Here is a 24,933-nt window from a genome sequence, read left to right on the forward strand (position 1 = left end):
CTGCGCAAAAGGACAGTTGGTTTCTTTAGCACACAGCTGCAATATCAAGTCACACATGAAGGCTGTATGGCCTGGGACTACTTTATCACTTTGAGGAGCTATCAGATAAACCCATATAGATACTTGGCTCAACATCCAGTCTTATTACTGTCTACAACTACCTGAAGGGACATTGTAGCCAGGTGGGGGGTGGCCTCTTCTCCCAGGCAACCAGCAATAGAACAAGGGGACACAGTCTCAAGTTGTGCTGGGGTAGGTATAGGTGGGATGTTAGGAGGAAGTTCCTGCCTGAGAGAGTGATTTGCCATTGGAATGGGCTGCCCAGGGAGGTGGTGGAGGCACCATCCCTGGAGGTGTTCAAGAGAGGACTGGATGAGGCACTTGGTGCCATGGTCTAGTTGACTGGCTAGGGCTGGGTGCTAGGTTGGACTGGATGATCTTGGAGGTCTCTTCCAACTTGGTTGATTCTATGATGCAAAGACTTTACCAGGAGAATGGTGTGTGTTTCTTTCAAATGAAATGAGTTTGCAACTGGAACTGTTCTGCTTTCAGTAGTCATCAACGGTCTTGAACTACCACCAATCAGAGTTTTCTTTGAAGTATTTCAGAGAAATGTGAAGGCAAACATTGTAGACATACATAGACATGCATTTAAATGCAACAGACAGAATGAGTAGTTCTTTTAAATCTCTTATAAAATTATTCAGGCAAATATTTTTATTTACCTTCCATGCTCATAGGGATTTCAAAGACTGATGATAGATGTGATAGAAGGTGAAACAGACAAATAAAGTATGTCCAGTGGTTGGAAATATCAGAGCCTTCTTTCTGCATGAATTATGGTTCATCATCAGTTCTCCATCTCTGAAATGAGATAGCATCTCCCTACTGTACTGCATTATAGCTACTTAATATCGCTAATACTCTGGTATTGCTCACTGAAAGGCTTTAAACAGATGAGCATTTGAAGATCCCTAACTATTAGCCCTAGTTTAATCCTCCTAAGATGCTGCATTATTCCTGAACCTGCAGAGCAGCACATTGGTGTGCTTCACTTTTCCTCTTCTAGGTGAAGTAACAGAATAACAATTGTAGACCAGAACTTCAAATTAACCCAAACCCTGTTGTCTCTAAATGTACAGTCAGTCGTCAGAGTTCACTGCAGACATAAGCTTCATGCTAAGATCAAGTGCAGCAGGCTTCTCCTTTAGCTTCTGGCACACCTCAGTCCCAGCAGAGACACAAGGAAATAAAAGCCTGGAGAGGTCTGGGAATACTGTACAGGCTACAGAACAGAGAAGTCTACATCAGAACATGGGCAGAAAGAGTGATTTTGACTACAGGTTCCTTCAAATTTTGTTCTGTTGTTGTCCATTTCCCTTCAATCATCTAAGCACCATAAAAAAAGGGTAGAAATTATAATAAAAGCCAACTGTGGTGTCCAGCAGCACTTCAAGGTGGTTCTAATGCAGCAGCACAGCATGATGAATTACATACAAAGTCACTGATATGTGCTAAAATGTGATAGGCAAAGACAAATTACAAACATCATAATGGTATCTACTTTAAATTTGATATTATGACAAAAACAAATTAGTAACATTTAATTACGTTGTTGAATAATGTTCTTGGCTCCTCCTATACTGAGTTTCTTCTCTGCAAAATGTCTTTCCTTGTTCATCTATCTTGCTGGATTGACCACTCACAGTCTGGAGTGGACATAATTCCTCTAATTATGTCTTGACTTAACCCAGCAAGGGGAGATGCAGAGATGCAGTGGAAGAGCTACAACTATGCTCAGCTTCCTGTTTCTGGGGCTTCCTCTGGAGCTATTCTTTCATATTCTGTTTCTCAGGAAAATCAAGTAATTAATGCATTTTCCCTTAGCCCTTACCACCTCAGGGCAAATCATTGTCTCCACTGAGAGGATCCTTACTGACAGTTACCCTAGCTTTTACCTCACCAGGTCTCAAAATCTTCCATGCAGGTGGTTCACGTTTTGCTATTTCATTCATATGAGTACATGCAAAAGTCATCTCCAAATGTGAATTTGTAGGATTGATTTATTAAACAATTTGTGATAGCCAGGACCAAACCATTCCTGTGTGCACATCTCAACTAGTTCTTCTCATGCATCTGACCACCATCTCTTCTCTTGCTTTTAGACATTGATGAATGTTCTACTGGCAAAGCCATCTGCTCTTACAACCGCAGGTGCGTCAACACATTTGGAAGTTACTACTGCAAGTGCCAGCTTGGCTATGAACTGAAATATGTCAGTGGCCATTATGACTGTGTAGGTAAGATTTTGCTTTCTCTCTTTTTCATTCCCACACTGCATCTTTCCTGTCATTGCCTGAAGGATGTTGGCCTAGTCTGGGGATACTGGAGGTATCCCTGGAGGGCTTCAAGAAAAGCCTGGATGAGGCACTTAGTGCCATGGTCTAGTTGACTGGATAGGGCTGGGGGATAGGTTGGCCTGGATGATCTTGGAGGTCTCTTCCAACCTGGCTGATTCTATGATTCTATAATTTATGTAGTAATTATTCTTTAAGTCACAGGAAAACCTAGTGTGAGTTCTTCAGCCTCAAATGTTCTCTGGACCATCTTGACGCAAGACTAGTGCTTACAATACCCAGAAACAGCTGGTGGGCACAGGCAGTCATGAAGTTTGCTTTTCAGTGCAGTTTTTCACCAAAGCATTTATATCTTTCCCTAGATGTCAATGAATGTGTGACAAATACACACAGGTGTAATCTCCATGCAGAGTGCCTCAACACCGAAGGATCCTTCAAGTGCAAATGTAAACAAGGCTACCAAGGAAGTGGATCCCATTGTGCTGGTGAGTACCACTGGATGTCAGGAATATTACTATGTTGTTTGGGGTTTTTTTTCCTCCAATAATTTATGGTTATAAGGCATTTTCTAGGAAATACCATCCTGAACAGTGCTGCAATGCCAACCAGCCAAACCCTCCCCACAAAATCATGTATTGATTGTACCTGTCACTGCATACTTAATGCAAGTATTTGTTCAACTTCATATTGACTATGAGTCCCCAAGTCTCATAGTATAACTAGGAATTGCAAGTAGGACAGTGAATAGAATTCATCCTGAAGAAACAGAGGGAACAGCTTTTAAAAGTCTACTGTGTATTTTCCTTGAACTCCCACTGCTAGCCCCTTGCAGGGCTGTGCAGTCACTTCCAGAAGTGTTTCAAGCTTTCTCAGCAAAAAATGAGAAGGGAGGAAAGCCATTACTTCTGTGGTAAACTATCTTGACTTACAGTTTTGCCTTTGCTTATCTATTGCATATTGAAAACCTTCTATAAAGGTGTCACTGCCTGATTTTACTAGAATGATTCCCTCCAAGAAGACAGACAGACTGTCACTGTCTCTATGTGTACAATGAACTTCTTTCTTTCATGAAACCTGGCAGAGGTTTCTCCTGCAGCATCATTAGAGATGTTTTCTTCAGCACAGTCCTGCTCAATTGTTTTGTGTAAAAGATGTTGTGAAAACACTTTAAAAATTCTTTTCTATAGCAGATGAAGCCTACATAGCATATGAGCTTTTCTTCCTGTGTCTTTTTAAAGTCATCCTTATTTTTCTATCATAGAATCAACCAGGTTGGAAGAGACCTCCAAGTCACCAACCCTGGATGTGTTTAAAGGTCATTTGGATGTGGTGATTAGGGATATGGTTTAGGGTCTTTTCCAATCTGAATGTGATCCTGTAAGGAATTTGTTCAGCAGAATGCTTATGGTGGGATGAACTCCTCAGAGTTATATCTTCTCTAAGACTTGCATATTTGTCACACAAACCCTTATAGACCTAGTTTTGGCACAGTGGTGCTCCTTGACTGATGTTGATCAGTAACTGATGTTGCTGATGAAAAGCAACACCTGCAGTATTGCCATAATTTGTCCTTTGAATTTGCTTTGCACTCTACACATACCTTGCAGAAACTGATCCAGAGTATCCTGGCTTTAATCCTCAGTTATGCTTTGGACATCAGCACAAAGAGCCATCAGTCTTTGTCAGATGACAGAGAAGAACATCTGGAAGGGACTTAAAGATCAGTAAATCTATTCTTTTGCTCTGAGGCAGATCACATCCAACATATTGATGACAGATGGTAGCCCAACAATGTCTTAAAACTTCTGGCTTGCTCCTGGGTTTTACAATCCTGTAGCAAGGGTAGTAAGCAAGTTTTTCATTAACATGTAACTAAAATCTCTCCTTATTTCACATAACCTGATATTTTTCTACCTTAAAACAGCAGCTGGCCAACCTAACTGTCTTAAAGGAGCCCCTTGTGCTGCCACTGGGGTTCACCACTGGTGGTAAACCAGTCCTGCCTCCCCACATCTTCAAATGTGTTTCTATATGGAATGTGTCCCTCATTCAAGCAACCAAACACAGTCTGATGATTATATATAAAGGGAAAAAAATATATCTTTTAAACAGAAATTAAAGGCTTTTGTCTTAAAACTCAATACATTGACAGGAAAACATGATTTGAAAAGCAGTGCTGCCATAGAAGTGAAAAAATGTCCTCTTACCAGTGAGTGCTGGGATATTTTTGCCTGGATGTAGAGGATACTTGACTTCATTACACTTCATAACAGGGAAAACACCAAATTCAGGTGTTTGTTTTTTTTTCCTCTTGCAGATTTGAATAATCTCAACTGAATGACTCCTATTTAATGTGCTCTTCTTGGTTCTAGTTACCCCTGAAAACTCAGTGAAGGAAATTGCAAGAATCTCTGGAACAGCTAAGGACACAATTAAGAAACTTCTTGCACGTAAAAATGGCATGAAAAAAGATGAAACAATCAGAAATGTGATTCCAGAAGCAGATGAGACATTACCTTCTAAGACCCACTTACAGTTATTGGATTATGACGATGGTATTGATCTTGCTGAAAGATACAGTGAGAAAGAAACTGAAGAAGAGGCAAAAGAGGCAGATGAAGAGAAGAAGGAAGATTTTGAGAATCAAATTGACCATGAGCAAAGCCTTAGAGGAGATGTCTTTTGTAAGTGTCTTCATTCAAAAGAAAAAAATCTGGTTTCAGTATGAAAGCATTCACAAAAGCCAACAAGTTCAGTCATAAAACATCACAGCCTTTTAGTCAGAATTTACTTGGAGAAAATTAAAACTTAACATACCTACTGGTGAGACTAAAAGTACTGAATCCCTCTCTTGTAGAAGAATCTGTGTGCATTGGTCAGAGGAAAAATGGATGTTTTGGTGTCCCTATGTTTCAAACAGTATAAGGTCACAGAGGGGTGGGTTTTTTCTTGGTTGGTTGGTTTGTGGTTTTGGGGGAGTTTTACATCTTTTGTTTGAATGTGAGAGTTATCTGAATGGACACTCTCAAACTTATGGCATTGCTGGTATTTGAGCAGAAGTCTTGCTTAATTTCTGACATTAGTCATTTAGCAGGAAAATTAACATAGATTTCTTCAGTCTGCTTTCAGGTGTTTCCTTCTATTACCTTGTATGACATGCAATTTCTTGCTGTGGTCTTTAAAGCTTTCAGGTGTTTCCTTCTATGACCTTGTTCATAGAATCAACCAGGTTGGAAGAGACCTCCAATATCATCCAGTCCAACCTAGCACCCAGCCCTAGCCAGTCAACTAGACCATGGCACTAAGTGCCTCAGCCAGGCTTTTCTTCAACACCTCCAGGGATGGTGACTCCACCACCTCCCTGGGCAGCCCATTCCAATGCCAATCACTCTCTCTGGCAACAACTTCCTCCTAACATCCAGCCTATACTTCCCCCTGCACAACTTGAGACTGTGTCCCCTTGTTCGGTTGCTGGTTGCCTGGGAGAAGAGACCAACCCCCACCTGGCTACAGCCTCCCTTCAGGTAGTTGTAGACAGCAATGAGGTCCCCCCTGAGCCTCCTCTTCTCCAGGCTGCACACCCCCAGCTCCCTCAGCCTCTCCTCACAGGGTTTGTGTTCCAGGCCCCTCACCAGCTTTGTTGCCCTTCTCTGGACACCTTCCAGCACCTCAACATCATTCTTGAATTGAGGGGCCCAGAACTGGACACAGCACTCAAGGTGTGGCCTGACCAGTGCTGAGTACAGGGGCAGAATAACCTCCCTTGTCCTGCTGGCCACACTGTTTTGACATTCAGACTAACTAGGCCACCTAGGCAAAAGCAGGTGAAGGCATTTTCCACAAGGAAGCACTTAACAGCCGTAACTGCTGTAACCTAGGGGACACAGTCTCAAGTTGTGCTGGAGGAAGTACAGGCTGGATGTTAGGAGGAAGTTCTTGCCAGAGAGAGTGATTGGCATTGGAATGGGCTGCCCAGGGAGGTGTGGTCTAACCAGTGCAGAGTACAGGGGCAGAATGACCTCCCTGCACCTGCTGACCACACCATTCCTGATGCAGGCCAGGATGCCACTGGCTCTCTTGGCCACCTGGGCACACTGCTGGCTCATGTTCAGGCGGGTATCAATCAGCACCCCCAGATCCCTCTCTGTCTGGCTGCTCTCCAGCCACTCCGACCCCAGCCTCTTTTACCTGGTAATCTTCAAGCAAACCTGATCTCACGGCAGTTGTGCTCCAAGCAACCAGGTGCAAGCCAGCTCCAAACAAGAACTCATGCAGTCAGAGTTAGCACAACTGGCACATCACTGGTAACAAACTTGCTTAACAGGCAGAATGAGCTAGTGTCTGTCTACACTTCTAGGAGGACACTGGTATGCACTGTATGAAAGGATATGCTAAGTCTTTTGTTATACCTTTTAGTGGTAATCTGTTTTTCTTTGGTCTATCTAAAGTTTCTTGAGTAGGAGAATGGCTAGCAGGTGGCTCTCAAATCATATTTATTTCATGATTTGCCATTGGAATGGGCTGCCCAGGGAGGTGGTGCAGTCACTGTCCCTGGAGGTGTTCAAGAGAGGACTGGATCAGGCACTTAGTGCCATGGTCTAGTTGACAGGATAGGGCTGGGGGATAGTTTGGCCTGGATGATCTTGGAGGTCCCTTCCAACCTGGTTGATTCTATGATTCTATGATTCTGTGCAGTGCTCCCTCTAACCCTGGCATTTTTAAAGTGGAATTCTAGTTTCACATATACATTTGTCTCTAAATCCCCTTCACAGCACTCTATTTAGGCACAATTATACTACATTATACTAATGTATATTATATAATGTATGTATAATATTATTATACTAATAATATTTCAATGCTTCTTTTCAGCACTACTTTCTCATTTTCTGAGGTTATTGCTAAGAAATGTTTCTGTGATTTCAGGCATCTTCAGTAGTTTCAGATTTTTTTTTTACATGAGTTAGATTGTTTTTTAAGGAAGTACCTTCAGTCAGGCAGAGCTGGCTGGGGCTGCTCCATTTTGGAAGTACCTTTCCTTGCTGCAGTTCTTAATATACAATGCAACTGACAAACTGCATCTAACATGGCTCAGAGAGATTCCCCCTACTCAGAACAGGGTCAAAATTCAGGTATATATCACAAATGGCAACACTGAATTTGTTGCAGATGAAAGAACCTGTGTCAGCAACAGCAGCTATCCTCATGATCTGAAGGTCAACAATTTACTAATGCTCAGATCATCACAGACATAGACGCAGCTCCTAGGTACCTCTAAAGACCTGGGCAATAGTTCTCTCTGACTATAATTCCCACTCATAAGATCAACCCATCTTACCTCATAAGAGTGTCATGATGGCACCAATGGTTAAAAATGTGTGGCACCATAGAGTCATAGAATGGTTTAGGTTGGAAGTAACCTCAAAGATCATCTAGTTCCAACACCGCTGCCGTAGGCATAGACATCTCCCACTACAACAGGTCACTCAAGACCTCATCTAACCTAACCTTGAACACCTTGAACCATGAAACAAACAGTTTTAGATGTAGAGTTTAGAATAGCTACTGCTGCAGATAAGTAGGTGGATGGGCACTAGCAGTACGTACAGACAAATGCTGGGAGTATGGTGTGCCCAAAGTGGGACACATGTGAGCTTTTGTTGGTGGGAGTATGTTCTTAGAGAACCTAAAATGAGGCCTGACTTTCTGCAAGCACCACCTGACAGCAGAAGAGCTGGAAAGATCAATCCTGACTCCTTGCTAGCACTTAAGAGGAGCAAACTTTGGATTTTGTCTGTGTTAAGTGATGGTCTGATGCAAAATGTAGGCACATTCCCATAAGTAATAATGGCTTCTTGGAAACCTCTCTTTACGATGATTGAACTTACAGTGTCTCAAATATGCAGGTGATATCTTCCAGTAAGTGAGGAACCTGAATGTAATGTCTGATACTGAAAACAAAAATTGATTTGGATATAAAACTGGCTTTTTCTTTGTGCATGGCAGTTCTTCACTTGGAAGATCTGCAGCACACAGCTACACCTGCATGGATATCCCTCAAGTGAATTCAAGTGTAATTCAATATCTCAATAAATGAATCATTCTGGCAGCTGTTCTCTTCTGTTAAACCACTCTACTCTTCCCCAGACAGAAGCATTTTAATAGTTCTCCTCAGTTTGGCAAAGGTTTTCACAGTCTGAGTCTCTTTCACTAAGTAAAAGGCCAAGTTTATGGCGTGACAGTAAACGTTACACCTAATCTGTATATGCCTGTTCCTAAATGTGTACATGTAGACATATTAATTTGGAGAAAGAGGTAGTAATTCTTGCCTTAAGTAAGAATATTATCCAGGTGATATAAGACATGGCCTGGGTGAGGGGAAGCCTGGAAGGGCAACAAGAGAGGACATGCTCCTGGCAATTCATCAGAAAGCTTGTACAATTGCATGAATCTCCTTTCTTGGCTCAGTTCAGCACCTCTGGAAGTGCCTCCAGGGCCTCTCATTAGTGTCTTTTCTCTAGTGTAGTCATAGAGCAATTTTTGATCGTTTTGAAGGAGAAAAAAAGGTTAAGTAGATGACATAGTCTTTATGGTGGTGCTAGGAAGCCCTGGATTGCAGTGAGTTGTAAGTATATTCTTAACATTGAGAATGTGTTTATGGCTGTATGTTGGAATATTGCAATGGAAAGTCCTAGCTCAGTGGATCTCATGGTAACAAACTCCCCTCTGAATAAATGCATGTGAAAAGTGATGACTTTCAAAATATTTGCCATTTGCAACATTCTAATAGTTGCAAATTCTGATTCTAATCCAATGCTGAGTAAGGAAAAGTAATTTCTGGCACTGTTGAGGAAGTCTGAGCATTTCTCAGTGCTGCTGTCCATGTGGTGCAGCCAAAAAGTGAACTTCACTCTGTCAGTCTTTTCTTTAACCCCTTCTGTAGGCAGCACTCCAAAGGATACTGCCTTACTCCTCTAAAATGATATATTTAAGCTCCTCCTGTCTTTGTAGGTGTCTGTGCACATATCACAGGTACCATCTGCACATGTGTTTGCAAAGGATCTGCAGTAAAAGCAGATCTTCCACTTACCTCACATGTGATAGTTACTTCCATAGGCTTTGCACAAAGAAGTTGAGATGATACAATTAATTTTTTTTAGTGAGTACACCTCTTTATTAAGCAGAAAAGATGCTTAAACACAGAACTTTACAAATACTTAAGAGTATTTTAGAGTACTACTTAGAGTAAGAGTTTGCAAACTTCTGTATCTTTGTAGCTTGCAAAGTTCTGTCTTAGTATTACTTAGAGTAAGAGTTTGCAAACTTCTGTATCTTTGTAGCTTGCAAAGTTCTGTCTTAGAAGTAACTACTACTTCTGGTATAGCTGCCTCCTTTAGGCCACTATTGTAGAGAATGCACCCAAGGTTTATTGACTGTGATGCTGTGCTGACTCTTCCAGTGTGGCACAAGACACATTAACCAATTGTTTGTAAGAACAGAAGAACTTGTTCAAGGTTTGCCACCAGGATGGGCTATCAAGCTGCGCTTGCCAGCTGTTGGAGAGGGTGAGGAAGAGGTAAGGCAGTTGCTGCACCCGTCCTTCCCAAAAGACAGCAGAGCTGACCAGGTTAGCAGGAGGATAGTACAGCTTCAGAGAAATAATTCCCTGGGGTGTCTGTCACAGCAGGATCACCTGTCACTTACCTGAATACAGAGCTGTAGGCCTTTCATCCCCCAATATTTACGCCTGTTTGAGCTAGGTTTCTACCTCAGACATAAAAAATTGGGAACAGAGAAACTTAGAAGTGGAAAAGTATTGGAATCTCTGAGTGGAGAAGTGTACATTCCAGGGATAGACCATAAAATGGCAACAATGGATAATATAATGTCATTGGAGCATCAAAAGCTTTATGCCTGGACGCACAGCTTGTATCTTCCCTTTTGCTGCTTCTGCTGTGCCTACTGCTATCTTCCTCCACAGCTGTTCTGGCTGCTTCTTTGCTGTTTTGCTGCCACTTGACCCCATCCCCATCTTCTTTAAAGTTATTATATTCTATAGTAATTTATTCTCTTTATACTGTTATACTTAGTTTAAACTGTAAAAAAAAATACTATTTCTTTTTTTTTTTTCTTTACTTTCCAAATTCTGAGTTGTAGTGAATTTACTCTACTGGGGAGGGATCCACTCTAACCCATCACAATGTCTTTTACCAAATCTCTGACATTACCCACTTTCTGAGGCTGCTGCTGGCAAAGTATTGCCACTCAACTGAGTCATTGTCTTCAGTGTCTGGTAGAGTTCAAGTGCTTTAATGGTTAGTTGAAGCTTTGCATCCAGAAAGCAAATCACCATGCCAAAGAAAAGATCATGTGTCCTCAGGTTCCGCCAGGGGAGATTTAGGCTGGAGGTGAGGAGAAAGTTCTTCACTGAGAGAGTCATTGGACACTGGAATGGGCTGCCTGGGGAGGTGGTGGAGTCGCCATCCCTGGGGCTGTTCAAGGCAAGGTTGGACGTGGCACTTGGTGCCATGTTCTAGCCTTGAGCTCTGTGGAAAAGGGTTGGACTTGATGATCTGTGAGGTCTCTTCCAACCCTGATAATACTGTGATACTGTGATCTTACGACCTTGTGAGTGTTGCAGCTCCATTGCAAACACTGTGCTCCATTGCACAGTGCTGTGGAAAACTGTCATTCAAGTGAAGCTTTAAAATTCAGTTAATACCTAACTGGTGTTTGTTATGTGAGTTTGGTGACGGAGTGGAAAACACATACACTGATTTATTTAAAACCATGATGGCAACTGGTATAAAGGAATAAAGTTCTGCTTTCTGTTCTCATGATGACTCAGCTCTTGACAAGTTGTCTTCCCTAGTTCCCAAGCTGAAAGAAGCAGCTGCATTAGGCCCTCTCCTGGCACAGAGGAAAGTTCCAGTGTCAAGACCAGAGCAAGAAGGTAGATTATTTTTACTCTAAAGTATTTATTTTCCTTTATATTCTATGTTTTTTATGACAACCTGTACTAGCTAAGCCACAACCAGTCTAAAAGCCTTTAGTAGTAATCTTAGTCATGGTTCTTGTTTCTTTTGGCTCTATGTGAATATCTCTTTTAACCTCCAGTACTGTCCAGGAGAAGACAAATCATGTTTATCATCTTGGTGCTGTGAAAGATGAGTATCTAGCTTGTAGCTCTGGTACTGCTTCTCACAACCCAGTTGCATCTCAAATACACTTAAAGCTGGGCTGTGTGACAAATGCTTGTGCTGGTGTGATGTTTCCTGGGTTCTTTGCTGTGGGAAGGACAGTGAGGGTGACAGTGGCAGTTGTACCAAGTTGCCCTTGGATTTACAGAATCCATTTTTGCTTGTGTCTTTCTGCCAAACCATTAATGAGCTGTCACTCCACTCCTTTTGCTTTGAAACTAGAGGTGTTCAAGAAGCATGTGGATGTGGCACTTCAGGATATAGTTTAGTGGTCATGGTAGCTGGGTTATGGTTGGACTTGATGATCTTAAAGGTCTTTTCCTACCTTAATGCTTCTAATATGAAAAAAAAAAAAAGTTTAGTGAGTGTGTTAGAGACAGTATATGGCCAAAACATTCTCACATTGCAATGTGAGATGCTGGGTTTGTGTCATTTTCAACAGATACTTTAACTAGTTATATGCCATGTGTACAAAGTTGCCACATGTTGAGACTTGCAACTGAATTTCACTTTATTTATTTTGTAGTCATGAAGAACTAAAGTAGTTTATAAAAAGAAACCATATTAGTAGAGGTGCACAGCATGCAACAAAATGCCAATGTCTTTCAGCTCTATTATCTTTTTTTTGTCCCAATCCTCTGTCAGAAGCCAGTAGGAGTTTCCCCCTGAACAAGGTTAAATATATATTCATGCTGAATCTTAAACAGCCTGGCTATGAATTTATGTTATTTCTCAATTAAATCAGTAAGTGCTGTAGATACCAGAGTAAGATGATGCCACTTGTTCTTTCTCACATTAAAAACAAATGTTGCAAAGTCAGTCAAGGAAGCATACAAAGTCCAAGACCCATCAGCCTGTGCACAATTTTCTGCCATGCCTTATGAAACTGTTTCAAGCAAATTCAAACAGAAAGCTTCATTGCCTGTTGGAACTATGGCACTAGTGTAGCTCTGGTCACAGAAGAGCAGGAAAGGCAGATCAAAGGGTGCTCTCCCCCTCTCTAAAGGTAGGAAACAGTTTTCCTGTGATGGACAGAATCACAAAGCTAACTGGACCTGCTTATGAGAGCCATGTGAGAAGAGAAGACTTGAGAGGGGATCTGATCAATGTCTATAAATATCTGAGGAATGAGTGTCAAGTGAATGGGACTGATCACTTTTCCTTGGTCTGCAGCAACAAGACAAAGAACAATGGATACAAACTTGAACACAGAAGGTTTCACCTCAACATGAGGAGAAACATCTTTACAGTGAGGGTGATGAAGCACTGGAGCAGGCTGCCCAGAGAGGTTGTGGAGTCTCCTTCTCTGGAGACATTCAAAACCCACCTGGATGCATTCCTGTGCAGACTACCCTAGGTGATCCTACTTTGGCACAGGGGTTGTGTCAAGGGCATGGGTGGAGGTGCACTGGTGGAGGTGCACACTTTGGCAGGCATTGCTCATATCTTTTCATACAGTTTTTTAGATCAGTGTCTGGGTGCAGCTCCCCAAGAAATTTTCCTGTGTATTCATGCATTCACAAGGGTCCTGAGGCCAACGGCACTAGGGAGGATCCACCCCCTCCCTGTGCCACTTACCTGTCCATACCCCAAATACACATAAGCCTTTTCTCTTTGGGGTAACTGATACAAGATGTGAACACCCTGGGCATTCAAGCCAGGCTGAGCCTGGGAACTTGCTGTATCTCTGTTGATTTGCATCCCTGAGCTTTCGGCCAGGAACCTGGGCTGAGTCAGGGAAGGTAATGAAGGCAATCTTTATCTTCGTTGATTAACAAGGGAGAGACAATGGCAATCTTTAGCTTTGTTGATGACCAAGGGAAACATGATCTAGGCTGTCACAGGCTGGACTCGATGATATCTAGAGGTCCCTTCCAACCTTTAACATTCTGTGACTCTGTGATTCTTGGGAAATTCAGATGGCTGACATATTATTCTCAATCTGATCTGTCATGCTTGCATGCCTTTTCCTGTGTATGTAATGCTTTTCAGCTGCATAGTCTTGAAGGCTGCAGTGTGCTCTGAGTGACTCTATTTTTCAGTGTGCTCTAAAGGTGCACTGATTTGGGTTATTCCCAGCTCCATGCTGACATAAAAGATTCTACTCATGCAAGGCCAGCTTCTCTCTTTCAACGGACAGAATTGAAGATCAGGCATCTCAGCTGATTACAGTGGTGTAACAAATATAGAGAGGAAAGCTTTCAAGCTGGCAGATCTCAAACCATTTATGATGGTAGAGTTAAAAATTAACACCTCCAACTATACATAGCCATTAGCAGGCACTCAATATACAGAAGTCACAGCATAGAAATTCAGGTGCAAATGGGAGATTGGCAATAAGACACAACAGGTTTTCCTGTGACTTAAAGAATAATTACTACATAAATCATAGCATCATAGAATCAACCAGGTTGGAAGAGACCTCCAAGATCATCCAGTCCAACCTAGCACCCAGCCCTAGCCAGTCAGCCAGACCATGGCACTAAGTGCCTCAGCCAGGCTTTGCTTCAACACCTCCAGGGACGGTGCCTCCACCACCTCCCTGGGCAGCCCATTCCAATGCCAGTCACTCTTTCTGGGAAGAACTTCCTCCTAACATCCAGCCTAGACTTTCTCCAGCACAACTTGAGGCTGTGTCCCCTTGTTCTATTGCTGGTTGCCTGGGAGAAGAGACCAACCCCCACCTGGCTACAACCTCCCTTCAGGTAGTTGTAGACAGCAATGAGGTCCCCCCTGAGCCTCCTCTTCTTCAGCCTAAACACCCCCAGCTCCCTCAGCCTCTCCTCATAGGGTTTGTGCTAATGTTTTGCTTCATAGAACTTTAATAGAAGTCAACACACTCTGAGTTCTAACTGCAGATAATTTTTAGAATTACCTATACAATAATAACTGAGTGATAAAGTGAAAATGATTTTCATCAGTACTTAAGAGGTAGTGTTCCTTGTATCTTTGAGTCTCCATTGCCTTTTACTTTTTTTTCTCCAGTTGATTGCAGTTTCAGTGGAGGGATCTGTGACTGGAAACAAGATGCTGATGATGACTTTGACTGGAACCCTGCTGATCGAGATGGAGGTATTTAAATATCTGTCCTCTTCCTATGCTTTGATTTGATGGCTTACCCCTTAAAAAAAAAAAAAAAAAAAAAAAAAAAAAAGATAGATGGATAAAATAGAATCAAGAATTAGATTTCCTATCAGTTGCTTATAAAATAAAAAAGGAGGCAGAAAATGCTGGGAGTGGAAACTGTTTCTTTGGAATATCCAGTGGCAACTGGTAATCAGCAGTATATTTCAACACAAATGAATCAAATGGTTAGAAAAAAACGTTAGAATAACTGTCCAGAATTGCAAGGCAGAAGGCAATGGAAACCTTATTAGTTATGTGTTATGTTTCTCCAAGACATAGGGACATTTACCAACACGTCTGCCATTTAGGTAGATAAGGCAATGTTGACACTCATGGCTTCAACAGCTCAGAAAACTCAAATCCTGCAAGACAAACTAGTGATAGTTTCAGAATGAGCCAAGAGCAGGGGTGTGATGGTTTGGATGTTCCCCACCCCCCCACACTTTGGAAATCACCCAGACTAGACTCAGCCAGCTCTGGAAATATGAATGAAACTTATATTTACAGCTGGCACAATATACAAGCAGATATTTACAGTATATACAGTTATAGACAGAAATAGACAAGGTAAAAGGTAGTACAGAAACACAACTCCCCTCCCAGAAACCTGAGTCCCCAGGGGGGGGTCCCAACCGCCCTTTCACCTTCTTCCACCCCTCTCTACCTTACCCCAGATGTTGCCTTGTGCCCAAGGAAGAATGGAGGGTCAGCCAGGAGTGTTGGGAAGCATGTGGATTAATCAGAGAGACAGCAGGTTAGGTTAGAGAGGGAGAAATGCAGCTCAAAGCCCAGGCAGTGACCGAATGTCCTATCTATATTTACATTCTTGTTCTTATACCTCTCAGCAAGCCTATGAGTGAAGTAGACATCACCACTGTTTCCTTTTCACAGCCTGTAATCTAGTTCTTCTTACCTCTAGCTAGCTTCAAACTAGCACAAGGGAGGTATTCAAAAGCATCTGATAACTAACATGCTACCAACAGCAGGACTGTGAAAACCTAAGAGTCCCATGAGTGCAATGCATGACTACTGTGAGGTGTATAGAAAAAGATATGGCTGAAGAAACTTGTTTGAAAGGATGTCTCTTCCCCTGTGACACATGAAATGCTGCAGAAGCTGCTGCAGTAGTGACTGGTGGATCCTGCAGGTCATTTGCTCCAGTTCCTACAGGCACATTCTCTCCCTTTTCCCTCAGTCTTTCCATCCAGGTCTTTCTTCACTAATTCTTCTGTCCTACCCCATGTGTTTCCTTTTCCCTAAGTCTCTTCTCTGTACTGTTATTTCCAGGAAGACCTTACCTTGACCTTATCCTGTCTCCCCAGACTTATATCTGGTGATTATGATTTTATAAGACCCAAATGTTTTATCACTGTGTATGACTCTGTCATTTTTTTTGTCCTTCTGGATTTGGGGAAAAGATATCAATTAATCTGTTGGTGATACTGTGATACTGTGATACTGTGAGTTTGTCATCACTGCAGAGAACAGTGGAGAGTACTGAGCTAGCTCAAGTCCTGAAAATTATCTGACCATAGAGGCACAGCAGCATGTTCTAGGCTGTTGCATTTGAAAAAGTGAGATGTTTTTGCCTGTGAAAGAAAGTGCAAGGAAGAATGACTGCAAGTGCTGCTGAAATACAAAGTAATGTCCTGTGTAAGCTGATCTGATTTCCAACAGTGCAAAATTGTTTCTTGCCAAGTACACTGCCTGCTCCAATCTGATTTTAATTGAATTTGAGTAACAGCTTCCAAGTATTTCCTTAGCAAAGATCTATTCAAGTTGCAAATAAATTACACAAGGCCACTAAAGATGAGGGTTTTTTTCTTGTTCTTTTTTTTCCCCTCCTTTTTGTTACAAGGTGATGGGTACTACATGGCAGTTCCAGCTTTTGTGGGGCACAAGAAGGATATGGGACGACTAAAACTTCACCTTACTGACCTCAAACCAAAGACTAGTTACTGCTTGATTTTCACTTACCGGCTTGCTGGTGAGAGAGTAGGGAAGCTTCGGGTGTTCCTGACAAACAGAAAACATGCTCCTGTTTGGGAGCAGGACAAAGGAAAAGATGAAAGATGGAAAACTGGAAAAATAGAGATATTTCAAGGGGCTGAAACAACCAACAGTGTAAGTATAACGCAATTTATAAGCCAAATACTATAATCAGCAACCTAATTTTCTAATCCTCAAATGTCCCACCAGCTGTTCTATAGGCATTGCTCACTGGCAATTGAAAGGATTGCTTGTAATGGGCAACAAAAGCATAGATTTTAGAAGGCAGAAAAGTTATTATCTGGTTGTAATTTCAGATCTGAATTGCTCCAGTTGGTTAGAACACTGATGCCAGTAATCTTTTGTAACAACTGTATCAGATCATACATTAACACAAGCAATGGAAGTCTCTTTGATATTTTATGCAACAGAAGCATGCATATATTCCTGGAAAAAGGAGAGTGATCCCTGTTTCATAGAAGATGCTCTCAAACCTCACTAAATCAGATAATCAGTGCATATAATCTAGGGTGGGCAGTCACCCTAGGAACATGACATACTAGCCAAGAAGGAAACTGACCAGAGAAAACTGCCTTAACCAGTGCTTCAGCAAAGTTCTCCTTCAAACACTAGGGTCTACTTTTCATTTATGTGACAGAACATATATGCATAAAGCACATAAACACTTTGTAAAGGCTTCCACTGCATAATCAAATACCATGAGTATAAACGAACCTTCTCAAGGGACTTTGCACTGCTGGGATGGTGTAGAAAAGCCCTTATATAAATTATAATCACATTGTAAAATTAATCCTTAGGTATCCTATTCACAAAAATGAACCTATTCTCTCTATGTAGTATGCATGCTATACTACAAAATTATCACAGTATCATCAAGGTTGGAAGAGACCTCATAGATCATCAAGTCCAACCCTTTACCACAGAGCTCAAGGCTAGACCATGGCACCAAGTGTGTATATACATATATATATATATACTATAAATACATGTAGCATATAATCCACTCAAAAACTAAAGGCTTCAGATAGATCAAATCTGAACAGCCGTAACGTCTTCAAGAAATAAAGTGTGCTAACATCACATACTGTCATAAAACTACATTATTCTAATAGGATTTAGCTCAATTTGCATTTTGTTTGCACAACAGAAAGAAGTAGTCCTGTTAAAGAATCCATTTGGTATTGTAAATCTATGCAGAGGATTATGTCTAGTCCAAATAATACAAGGAAACTAAAAGCTTGAGGATTTAAGTCATTAAATCTGTGAGGTCTCTTCCAACCCTGATGATACTATGATATTAAGCCCTGTATTGTCATCAAAGATTCCTCATATTATAACTAATTAAGAGTTGCTAAACTGTTGAATAAACTACTTTTCCACTATTAATACATCTCTTCTCTCATGACAGATCACTTTTGAATCAGAACGTGGGAAGGGAAAGACTGGAGAAATTGGAGTGGACAATGTTATACTAATTTCTGGTCTATGTCCAGAGGATGCCTGATAATGGACACTTGAATATAGAGATTTAGTCCTCTTTTTAATTTTTGCCATACTAGTAGTGTATTTTTGTTTTTTTTTTTTTATACAAACACTCCCCCCTCCCCCCAAAACCACAAAACTCTGTGCCTTGAACTTAATGTAGCAATGCAAACAGAAGAGCTGACATGTTTGAATGCAGACTACTGTTTGTTGGTTTGGTTTGTTTTGTGAGCCATGCTAACACATTCTCTTACTGTAGCATTACTGTCTGATATAATTCAAGGTCAGGGTTTCTAAAGCAATAGTCATCTAGCTTTTTTACACATTCTACATGCTTTCATTCCTTAAAGTTCTTCTCAAGGCTGTGTCTTCTGTTTACTTTTATCTATGCTGCAAGAATACAAAGTAGTACTTAAGAGTATATTACTACTTCTTGTGATGTAATTCTAAGTTCTTTACACATTCTACATGCTTTCATTCCTTAAAGTTCTTTTCAAGGCTCTGTCTTCTGTTTACTTTTACCTATGCTGCAAGAATACAAAGTAGTACTTAAGAGTATATTACTACTTCTTGTGATGTAATTCTAAGTTCTTTACACATTCTACATGCTTTCATTCCTTAAAGTTCTTCTCAAGGCTCTGTCTTCTGTTTATTTTTACCTATGCTGCAAGAATACAAAGTAGTACTTAAGAGTATATTGCTACTTCTTGTGATGTAATTCTAAGTTCTTTACACATTCTACATGCTTTCATTCCTTAAAGTTCTTCTCAAGGCTGTGTCTTCTGTTTACTTTTACCTATGCTGCAAGAATACAAAGTAGTACTTAAGAGTATATTGCTACTTCTAGTGATGTAATTCTAAGTTCTTTACACATTCTACATGCTTTCATTCCTTAAAGTTCTTTTCAAGGCTATGCCTTCTGTTTACTTTTATCTATGCTGCAAGAGCACAAAGTAGTACTTAAGAGTATATTGCTACTTCTAGTGATGTAATTCTAAGTTCTTTACACATTCTACATGCTTTCATTCCTTAAAGTTCTTTTCAAGGCTATGCCTTCTGTTTACTTTTATCTATGCTGCAAGAGTACAAAGTAGTACTTAAGAGTATATTACTACTTCTAGTGATGTAATTTTAAGTTCTTTCTAAATCTATTCAAGCAAGTTTTATTTCCTTCTTGACAGAGATAAGTGGAGCTGTGTCTTTGAGGAATATTTTCATTACTAATAAAGTATGCAAAATAACTTCAGTGTCTTTGAATCACACAAAGTGCTGTTTAGAAACAATCCTTTTATAGTTTTGTAACAGATCATGTTACCAACTAGCTCTGGGGGGGGAGGAGAGGAGGGAATGAGGGAAAAGAATGAGCTGTTACTAGCATTTAAGAAATTTCACATTATATACTGACCTTCAGGACCAAATTGGTTCCTGCTTGTTTACACATTTACAGAAGTGTGAAAGAATGGGTTTGATTTTGTGGCAGACAGTATAGCCCAGTGGCCACAAAAATAAGGCTCCATTTTAAACAGTTGAATAAGCATATCATTGTTGCAACTTCCTTCATATCCCTTCAAACTTCAAAAGAGGTGGCATGAAGATTATCCACCGTCCCAAGAAGCAGGAAAGTGAGCAGAACCTTCGCCCATAGGTGCTGCCACCCCACTGCTCACTCATACATGCACACACCATGTGCACACAAACATACACATTTAGGGAGGGTATAAAATACAGGTGCCATCTCTTCAGAAAAGAAGTCAAAAGGCTCTGTGTGCTGGTTTGAGGCTAATTGGAATATAAAAGACTGGATGGGGCACTTAGTGCCATGGTCTAGTTGAGTGGTTAGGCCTGGGTGATATGTTAGACTGGATGATCTTGGAGGTCTCTTGCAACCTGGTTGATTCTGTGATTCTAAAAGGAAACAATGGTGATGTCTACTTCACTCGTGGGCTTGCTGGGATGTATAAAAGCAAGGACACAAACACAGATAAGACAAAAGTATCTCTGTCAGAGTGTGTGTTTCTCTTCTGCTTGGATGTATGCTTCTAACCTCCTGTGCTGGTTTAAAGCAAGCTAGAATGTTTTGGTGAGAAGAACCAGATTACAGCCTGTGGAAAGAAAACAATGGTGATGTCTACACTCATAGGCTTGCTGAGATGTATAAAAATAAAAATCCAAACATAGATAAGGGAGTCTTCTCTCACTTCTGGGGAACTGGCTGAGCTGCATTTCTAATCTCACCTTCCATTTCTTTTCTAATCCACTTTGCTTCCTAACCCCCCTAGCCGAACCTCCATTCTTCCTTGGGACTGGGGTAAGGTTGAGAGGGGTAGGGGGAAGGTGAAGGGGCATTTGGGAGCCCCTCCTGGGGACTCAGGTTTTTGGCAGGGGAGTTGTGTTTCTGTATTACCTTTTACCTTGTTTATTTCTGTCTATAACTGTATCTACTGTAAATATCTACCTGGATATTGTGCTAATTGTAAATATAAGCTTCATTCATAATTCCAGAGCTGGCTGACTCTAGTCTGGGTGATTTCTAAAGTGTGTGGGGGCAGGGAACACCTAAACCATCACACCTCCCTTGCCTCCAAACTCACCTTGCACATAAAGCAAACTCTGGGATAAGGTAGAAGGGTGGAAAGAAGGTGGAAGGGTGGTTGGGAGCCCCTCCTGAGGACTCTGATTTCAGGGAGGGATATTGTGTTTCTTCATTACTTTTAACTTGTGTATTTCTGCATATAGCTGTATATTGTATACCTGCTTGTATATTGTGCTAAGCTGTGAAGAGAAAGCTTTATCCCTTAAGTTCCAGCTGACTGAGTCTAGTTTGGGTGATTTCATTGTGTGTGTGTGGTAACTCCCAAACCATCAATCACACTGTTCTGCAGAAGACAGGATCATCTCTTGTGATCTCTTCTGAAGGTACCTAATGGTCTGAATCCCAAGAGGACAAAGAAGCCCATGGAGAAGCTTTGCTTCAGGCAATGTTCAGTGCAATATTATGCATGTATTTTCCTCTTGGCTAGCCCTGTGTATCCCCTTCTAGGTCAACTGCTCACTGTTTAGTTTATTTCTTGTATGAAAAAGTGAACCTCCAAAACTGCATTGAATTTTATAGCCTATACAAACATAAGCTTTTAAAAACAAACAAAACCTATGAAAGTTCAAACACCTTGAACTGCACCTATGAAGCAAGCCAGGGATGCTTGAGACATTTCTTGCTGAAACACATTATTCCTGTACTTTGCACACAGCTGAGGAAAGGGCAAGCAAGAGTGAAGATGTCTGGCAAGTTTATGGTATGTGATCAAGAAATGTTTGTTCTTTGTTAGAACGTGCCTGTGTTTGCACACAGGTGCTCTGAGCACTGTACATGGACCACAGCAGTGACATAAGAATTTCTTTCCTGGTGTGTTTGAATGTGCTGAGGAAATTCCAGAGTAAGTACTTCAGAAAACCAAACTCTCTTTAATATCAGGGCAAGGCACTACGACTTTCAAAGTGAGGGGAAAGTTCACTCAGCAGTGGATTGGATGCTGACTGTGACCTCAGGATCCCTGGAGAACCTAGTTGCAGTGAGGCAGAAAAGTGAAAAAAGCATTTTTCTAGACTCACTCCTCCTTGTCTGAGCCTCTGAAGATGGACTACCCTTATGGAAGACCAAGAAAATCAAAGTTCAAGTTTATTGAAATATTATTCTGTGCCTAGCTTCACATGGCAATAATTACACATACATAGAGTCTAAGAGGTCTTAAGAATCACTACAGTCCCATGCATTACTGTGTAAAGGATAAATCTGAAATATGTATGTGGAGCAAACCAAGCCTACCTAAAGGCTGCAACAGGCACTTCTCACATGTGCAATTGTTTGTCATGGAAAAGTAAGTACTGCCTTTGTGTGGCTGTTTGCGGGAGCTCAGGTTCCCTTAAGAAGACCACAAAGTTCTGTCCCAGGGGACAGACCTGGTCATCCCAGGATATCATAACATTGTTATTCTATTCTATGCTTTCCCACGGCTTATAAAGGCAGTGCCTGCCTGATATCCTCCTCTTCTCCTTCCTGCCTTTCCTCCCTTCACTTCTCTCTCCAGGATGAGTGCATGTCCCTACTTATCTCATGGTTTGTGTGCGGAAGATGGCTTCTAGCTGACAGAGATTTTGGAGCCGAGTCATGTGGCCTGCTGAGGGTGGAAGAGGGGAGGATTGTAGAAGGTTTTAGTCTGATAGGATTGGCCTAGTTTGTGAATGTATTCATTCCATCCAATTGCCTTTTGTATATATGCTCCTGTAAAAGGAATCTCCCTTTAAACTTCCAATCAGTGTGCAGTATCTTCATTCTTGCTCCCCACAAGGAGTAAATATCATTTCTGTCCTCCAGTCCTGGGTAGCTCGTGGCCCTAAACTGGGACACTACAGAAGGCATAATATCTAAAGATTATTTGCTCAATACACAACAAAATAGGCAATAAACACAATTAACATGATCTGATACGAAGCCAGACATGTTGATATTCCCAGATTGAATGACAGTCAACCATGAATCATGACTGCAACAATAACTTTAGTAATAGCATTCTATCCAATGACATGGCAAGAAGAAAAGTTGTTGCACTTCATGGAACAAGTAAGAAAATTATTTGCACAAATGAGTACAGACTGCAATAGCTGCCCTAAGGCTTTCTTTAGTAGATGTTGTTTGTTTCCAGTGGCTTGTCAGATACAAGGTAGTTTGCACCACAGCCAATCAGAAAAATATTCCTAGCGTGGTAATACCTGCACAGCAAACCCAAAAAGGATTTATCTTTGATACATTCAAAGATAGCTTCTTCCGAAGCAACAAAATAAATCCATTCTGCATAAACATTTTGTGTATAAGCCACACCAGCACATCAGCAAATTAACTGGTGTTGTTTATAATACTCATTCAAAAGATGCAATTGCTCAGGGCAAATGCTTCATGTCTTTCCTTCAGATGGAAACAGTTACAGGGCATATTATGCCCACAGTCATTAATGCCTCAAAATGCTCCTGACACTTTTCCATTACTCTGAAACATGAAAACCATTATCTGCTTGATTATTTCAGACAGCAAAGAAACTGCACTAGAAGCATTTGAAAATGTTACAAGTGTGCCATAATCAAGTGGCTTGCACCTTGATATTATTTGCAACTCTCAAATCTCATAATAAACTTTGGAGACAGTGCTCTGCCTACATAGTAATGGAAAAGAAAGAAAACCTTCTAGCCAGTTATGCAAATCTGTGCTACATCCTTCAAAACCCACTCAACAGATGTGATCACTTAATCTTGAAGGTTGTGTAACAAAAAGTTTCAATCACTTTTCTTCAACTGCCAAAAGAATCAAAGGAGACATTTCATTTTGTCAGCCTTGAATATATGGAAATGATGAGGCATGTTCCCACAAGATTATTACCTTGTAACCTGCACCTGAAAGGAACTTTAAACATTTTTGAGCTTTTAGATGTTATTTTTAGACATTAAATAATGATTCCCCACTGCAATTTTTAAGGATCATAAAGATGAAGACAATGGAGAGATGCTTTCAATTACTGATTGCCACTCATATTTACTTCATAATTGCTCTATTTTTTTAGGAGGGATACATACACCTGTACTGGAGACACTGAAATTCATGGCAATGTAACAAGGAAAAGGTAAACAACAAGAAAGGGTGGATAATAATTTATTTGGTCTTATCTCTACTGTTACATAAAAGCTCACCACAGCAAAAGATTTTTGATGAAAAAGAATTTCTGATTTTGATAATTAACCTTTCAAGTACCTGACTTTAAAGTTTGATTTCAACAAAGTTAGACATTCAGTCTTTCTGACCTTCTCGGTGCCATGGTCTAGTTGACTGGATAGGGCTGGGTGCTAGGTTGGACTGGATGATCTTGGAGGTCTCTTCCAGCCTGGTTGATTCTATGATTCTATGGTTCTCCCTTCCAATTAATGTTTTATTTGGGAATAGGCTTCAGTGGTTTGGGAAAGCATAAATGAACGTTTTAGAGTGTTCCCTAATGCCCTGTCTGAAAATCTCTCCATTTCTCAATACTTCTGTAATGCATTACACCAATTTGTACTCAAATACACCCCTAAGAAGAATATTCTCCTTAGAGAGACTTGAGGAATCATTAAAGAAATTATCCTTTTATGCCCTCAGATTAAAGTATTTTATTAATTCATTTTAACATTTAAAAATATATATATTTCAAAGTTAAATATTATCTAGAGTGATAAAATTAATCAGAAGCAATTTGTGTATCTGATGCCAGTAGAGATCACAGTATCACAGTATCATCAGGGTTGGAAGAGACCTCACAGATCATCAAGTCCAACCCTTTACCACAGAGCTCAAGGCTAGACCATAAGGCCTGAGTTACAGGAAACAGCATTTCCCTAGACTTGCTGTAGGACAGCACATCATTCTTTTTTCTTTGTATACCTCTTCTTACATCCATGCAAAGATGGTGCTTTTCCAATAAGCTGGATGGTGTGCAAGACCACTGAATAGGTCCACAGATAGTGGACAGGAAGATCAACGTGAGCCATTAGTCTGCAGCTGCAGCTCAGCCAGCCAGTCACATCCTGGGCTGCATCAAGAGAAGCGTGGCCAGCAGGCTGAGGGAGGTGATTCTCCCCCTCTATTTCACTCTGGTGAGACCTCACCTGGAGTACCGTGTCCAGTTCTGGAGCCCCTATTATAGGAAAGATAGGGACGTCATAAATAACAGGCATCAACT

At 40.9% G+C, this 24,933-nt stretch overlaps 1 protein-coding gene across 4 annotated transcripts in view; it reads left to right on the forward strand.

Annotated features, from left to right (window-relative positions):
- The window catches only part of EGFL6 (EGF like domain multiple 6), a 40,151-nt gene extending 21,852 nt beyond the window's left edge, over positions 1-18,299 (forward strand). For 3 of the 4 annotated variants that reach the window (XM_064143077.1, XM_064143076.1, XM_064143079.1), the window contains 7 exons: positions 2,166-2,300; positions 2,720-2,842; positions 4,730-5,041; positions 11,230-11,310; positions 14,543-14,629; positions 16,542-16,807; positions 18,102-18,299. In XM_064143077.1, the coding sequence (XP_063999147.1) occupies positions 2,166-2,300; positions 2,720-2,842; positions 4,730-5,041; positions 11,230-11,310; positions 14,543-14,629; positions 16,542-16,807; positions 18,102-18,197 (1,100 nt within the window). In that variant the 3' untranslated portion in view covers positions 18,198-18,299. The remainder of the gene's footprint in view (positions 1-2,165; positions 2,301-2,719; positions 2,843-4,729; positions 5,042-11,229; positions 11,311-14,542; positions 14,630-16,541; positions 16,808-18,101) is intronic. The other variant, XM_064143078.1, reaches the window with a different exon arrangement.
- Positions 18,300-24,933: the final 6,634 nt, after the last annotated feature.

Source organism: Pogoniulus pusillus, chromosome 5, assembly GCF_015220805.1.
Source record: "Pogoniulus pusillus isolate bPogPus1 chromosome 5, bPogPus1.pri, whole genome shotgun sequence".
Classification (NCBI taxonomy): domain Eukaryota; kingdom Metazoa; phylum Chordata; class Aves; order Piciformes; family Lybiidae; genus Pogoniulus; species Pogoniulus pusillus.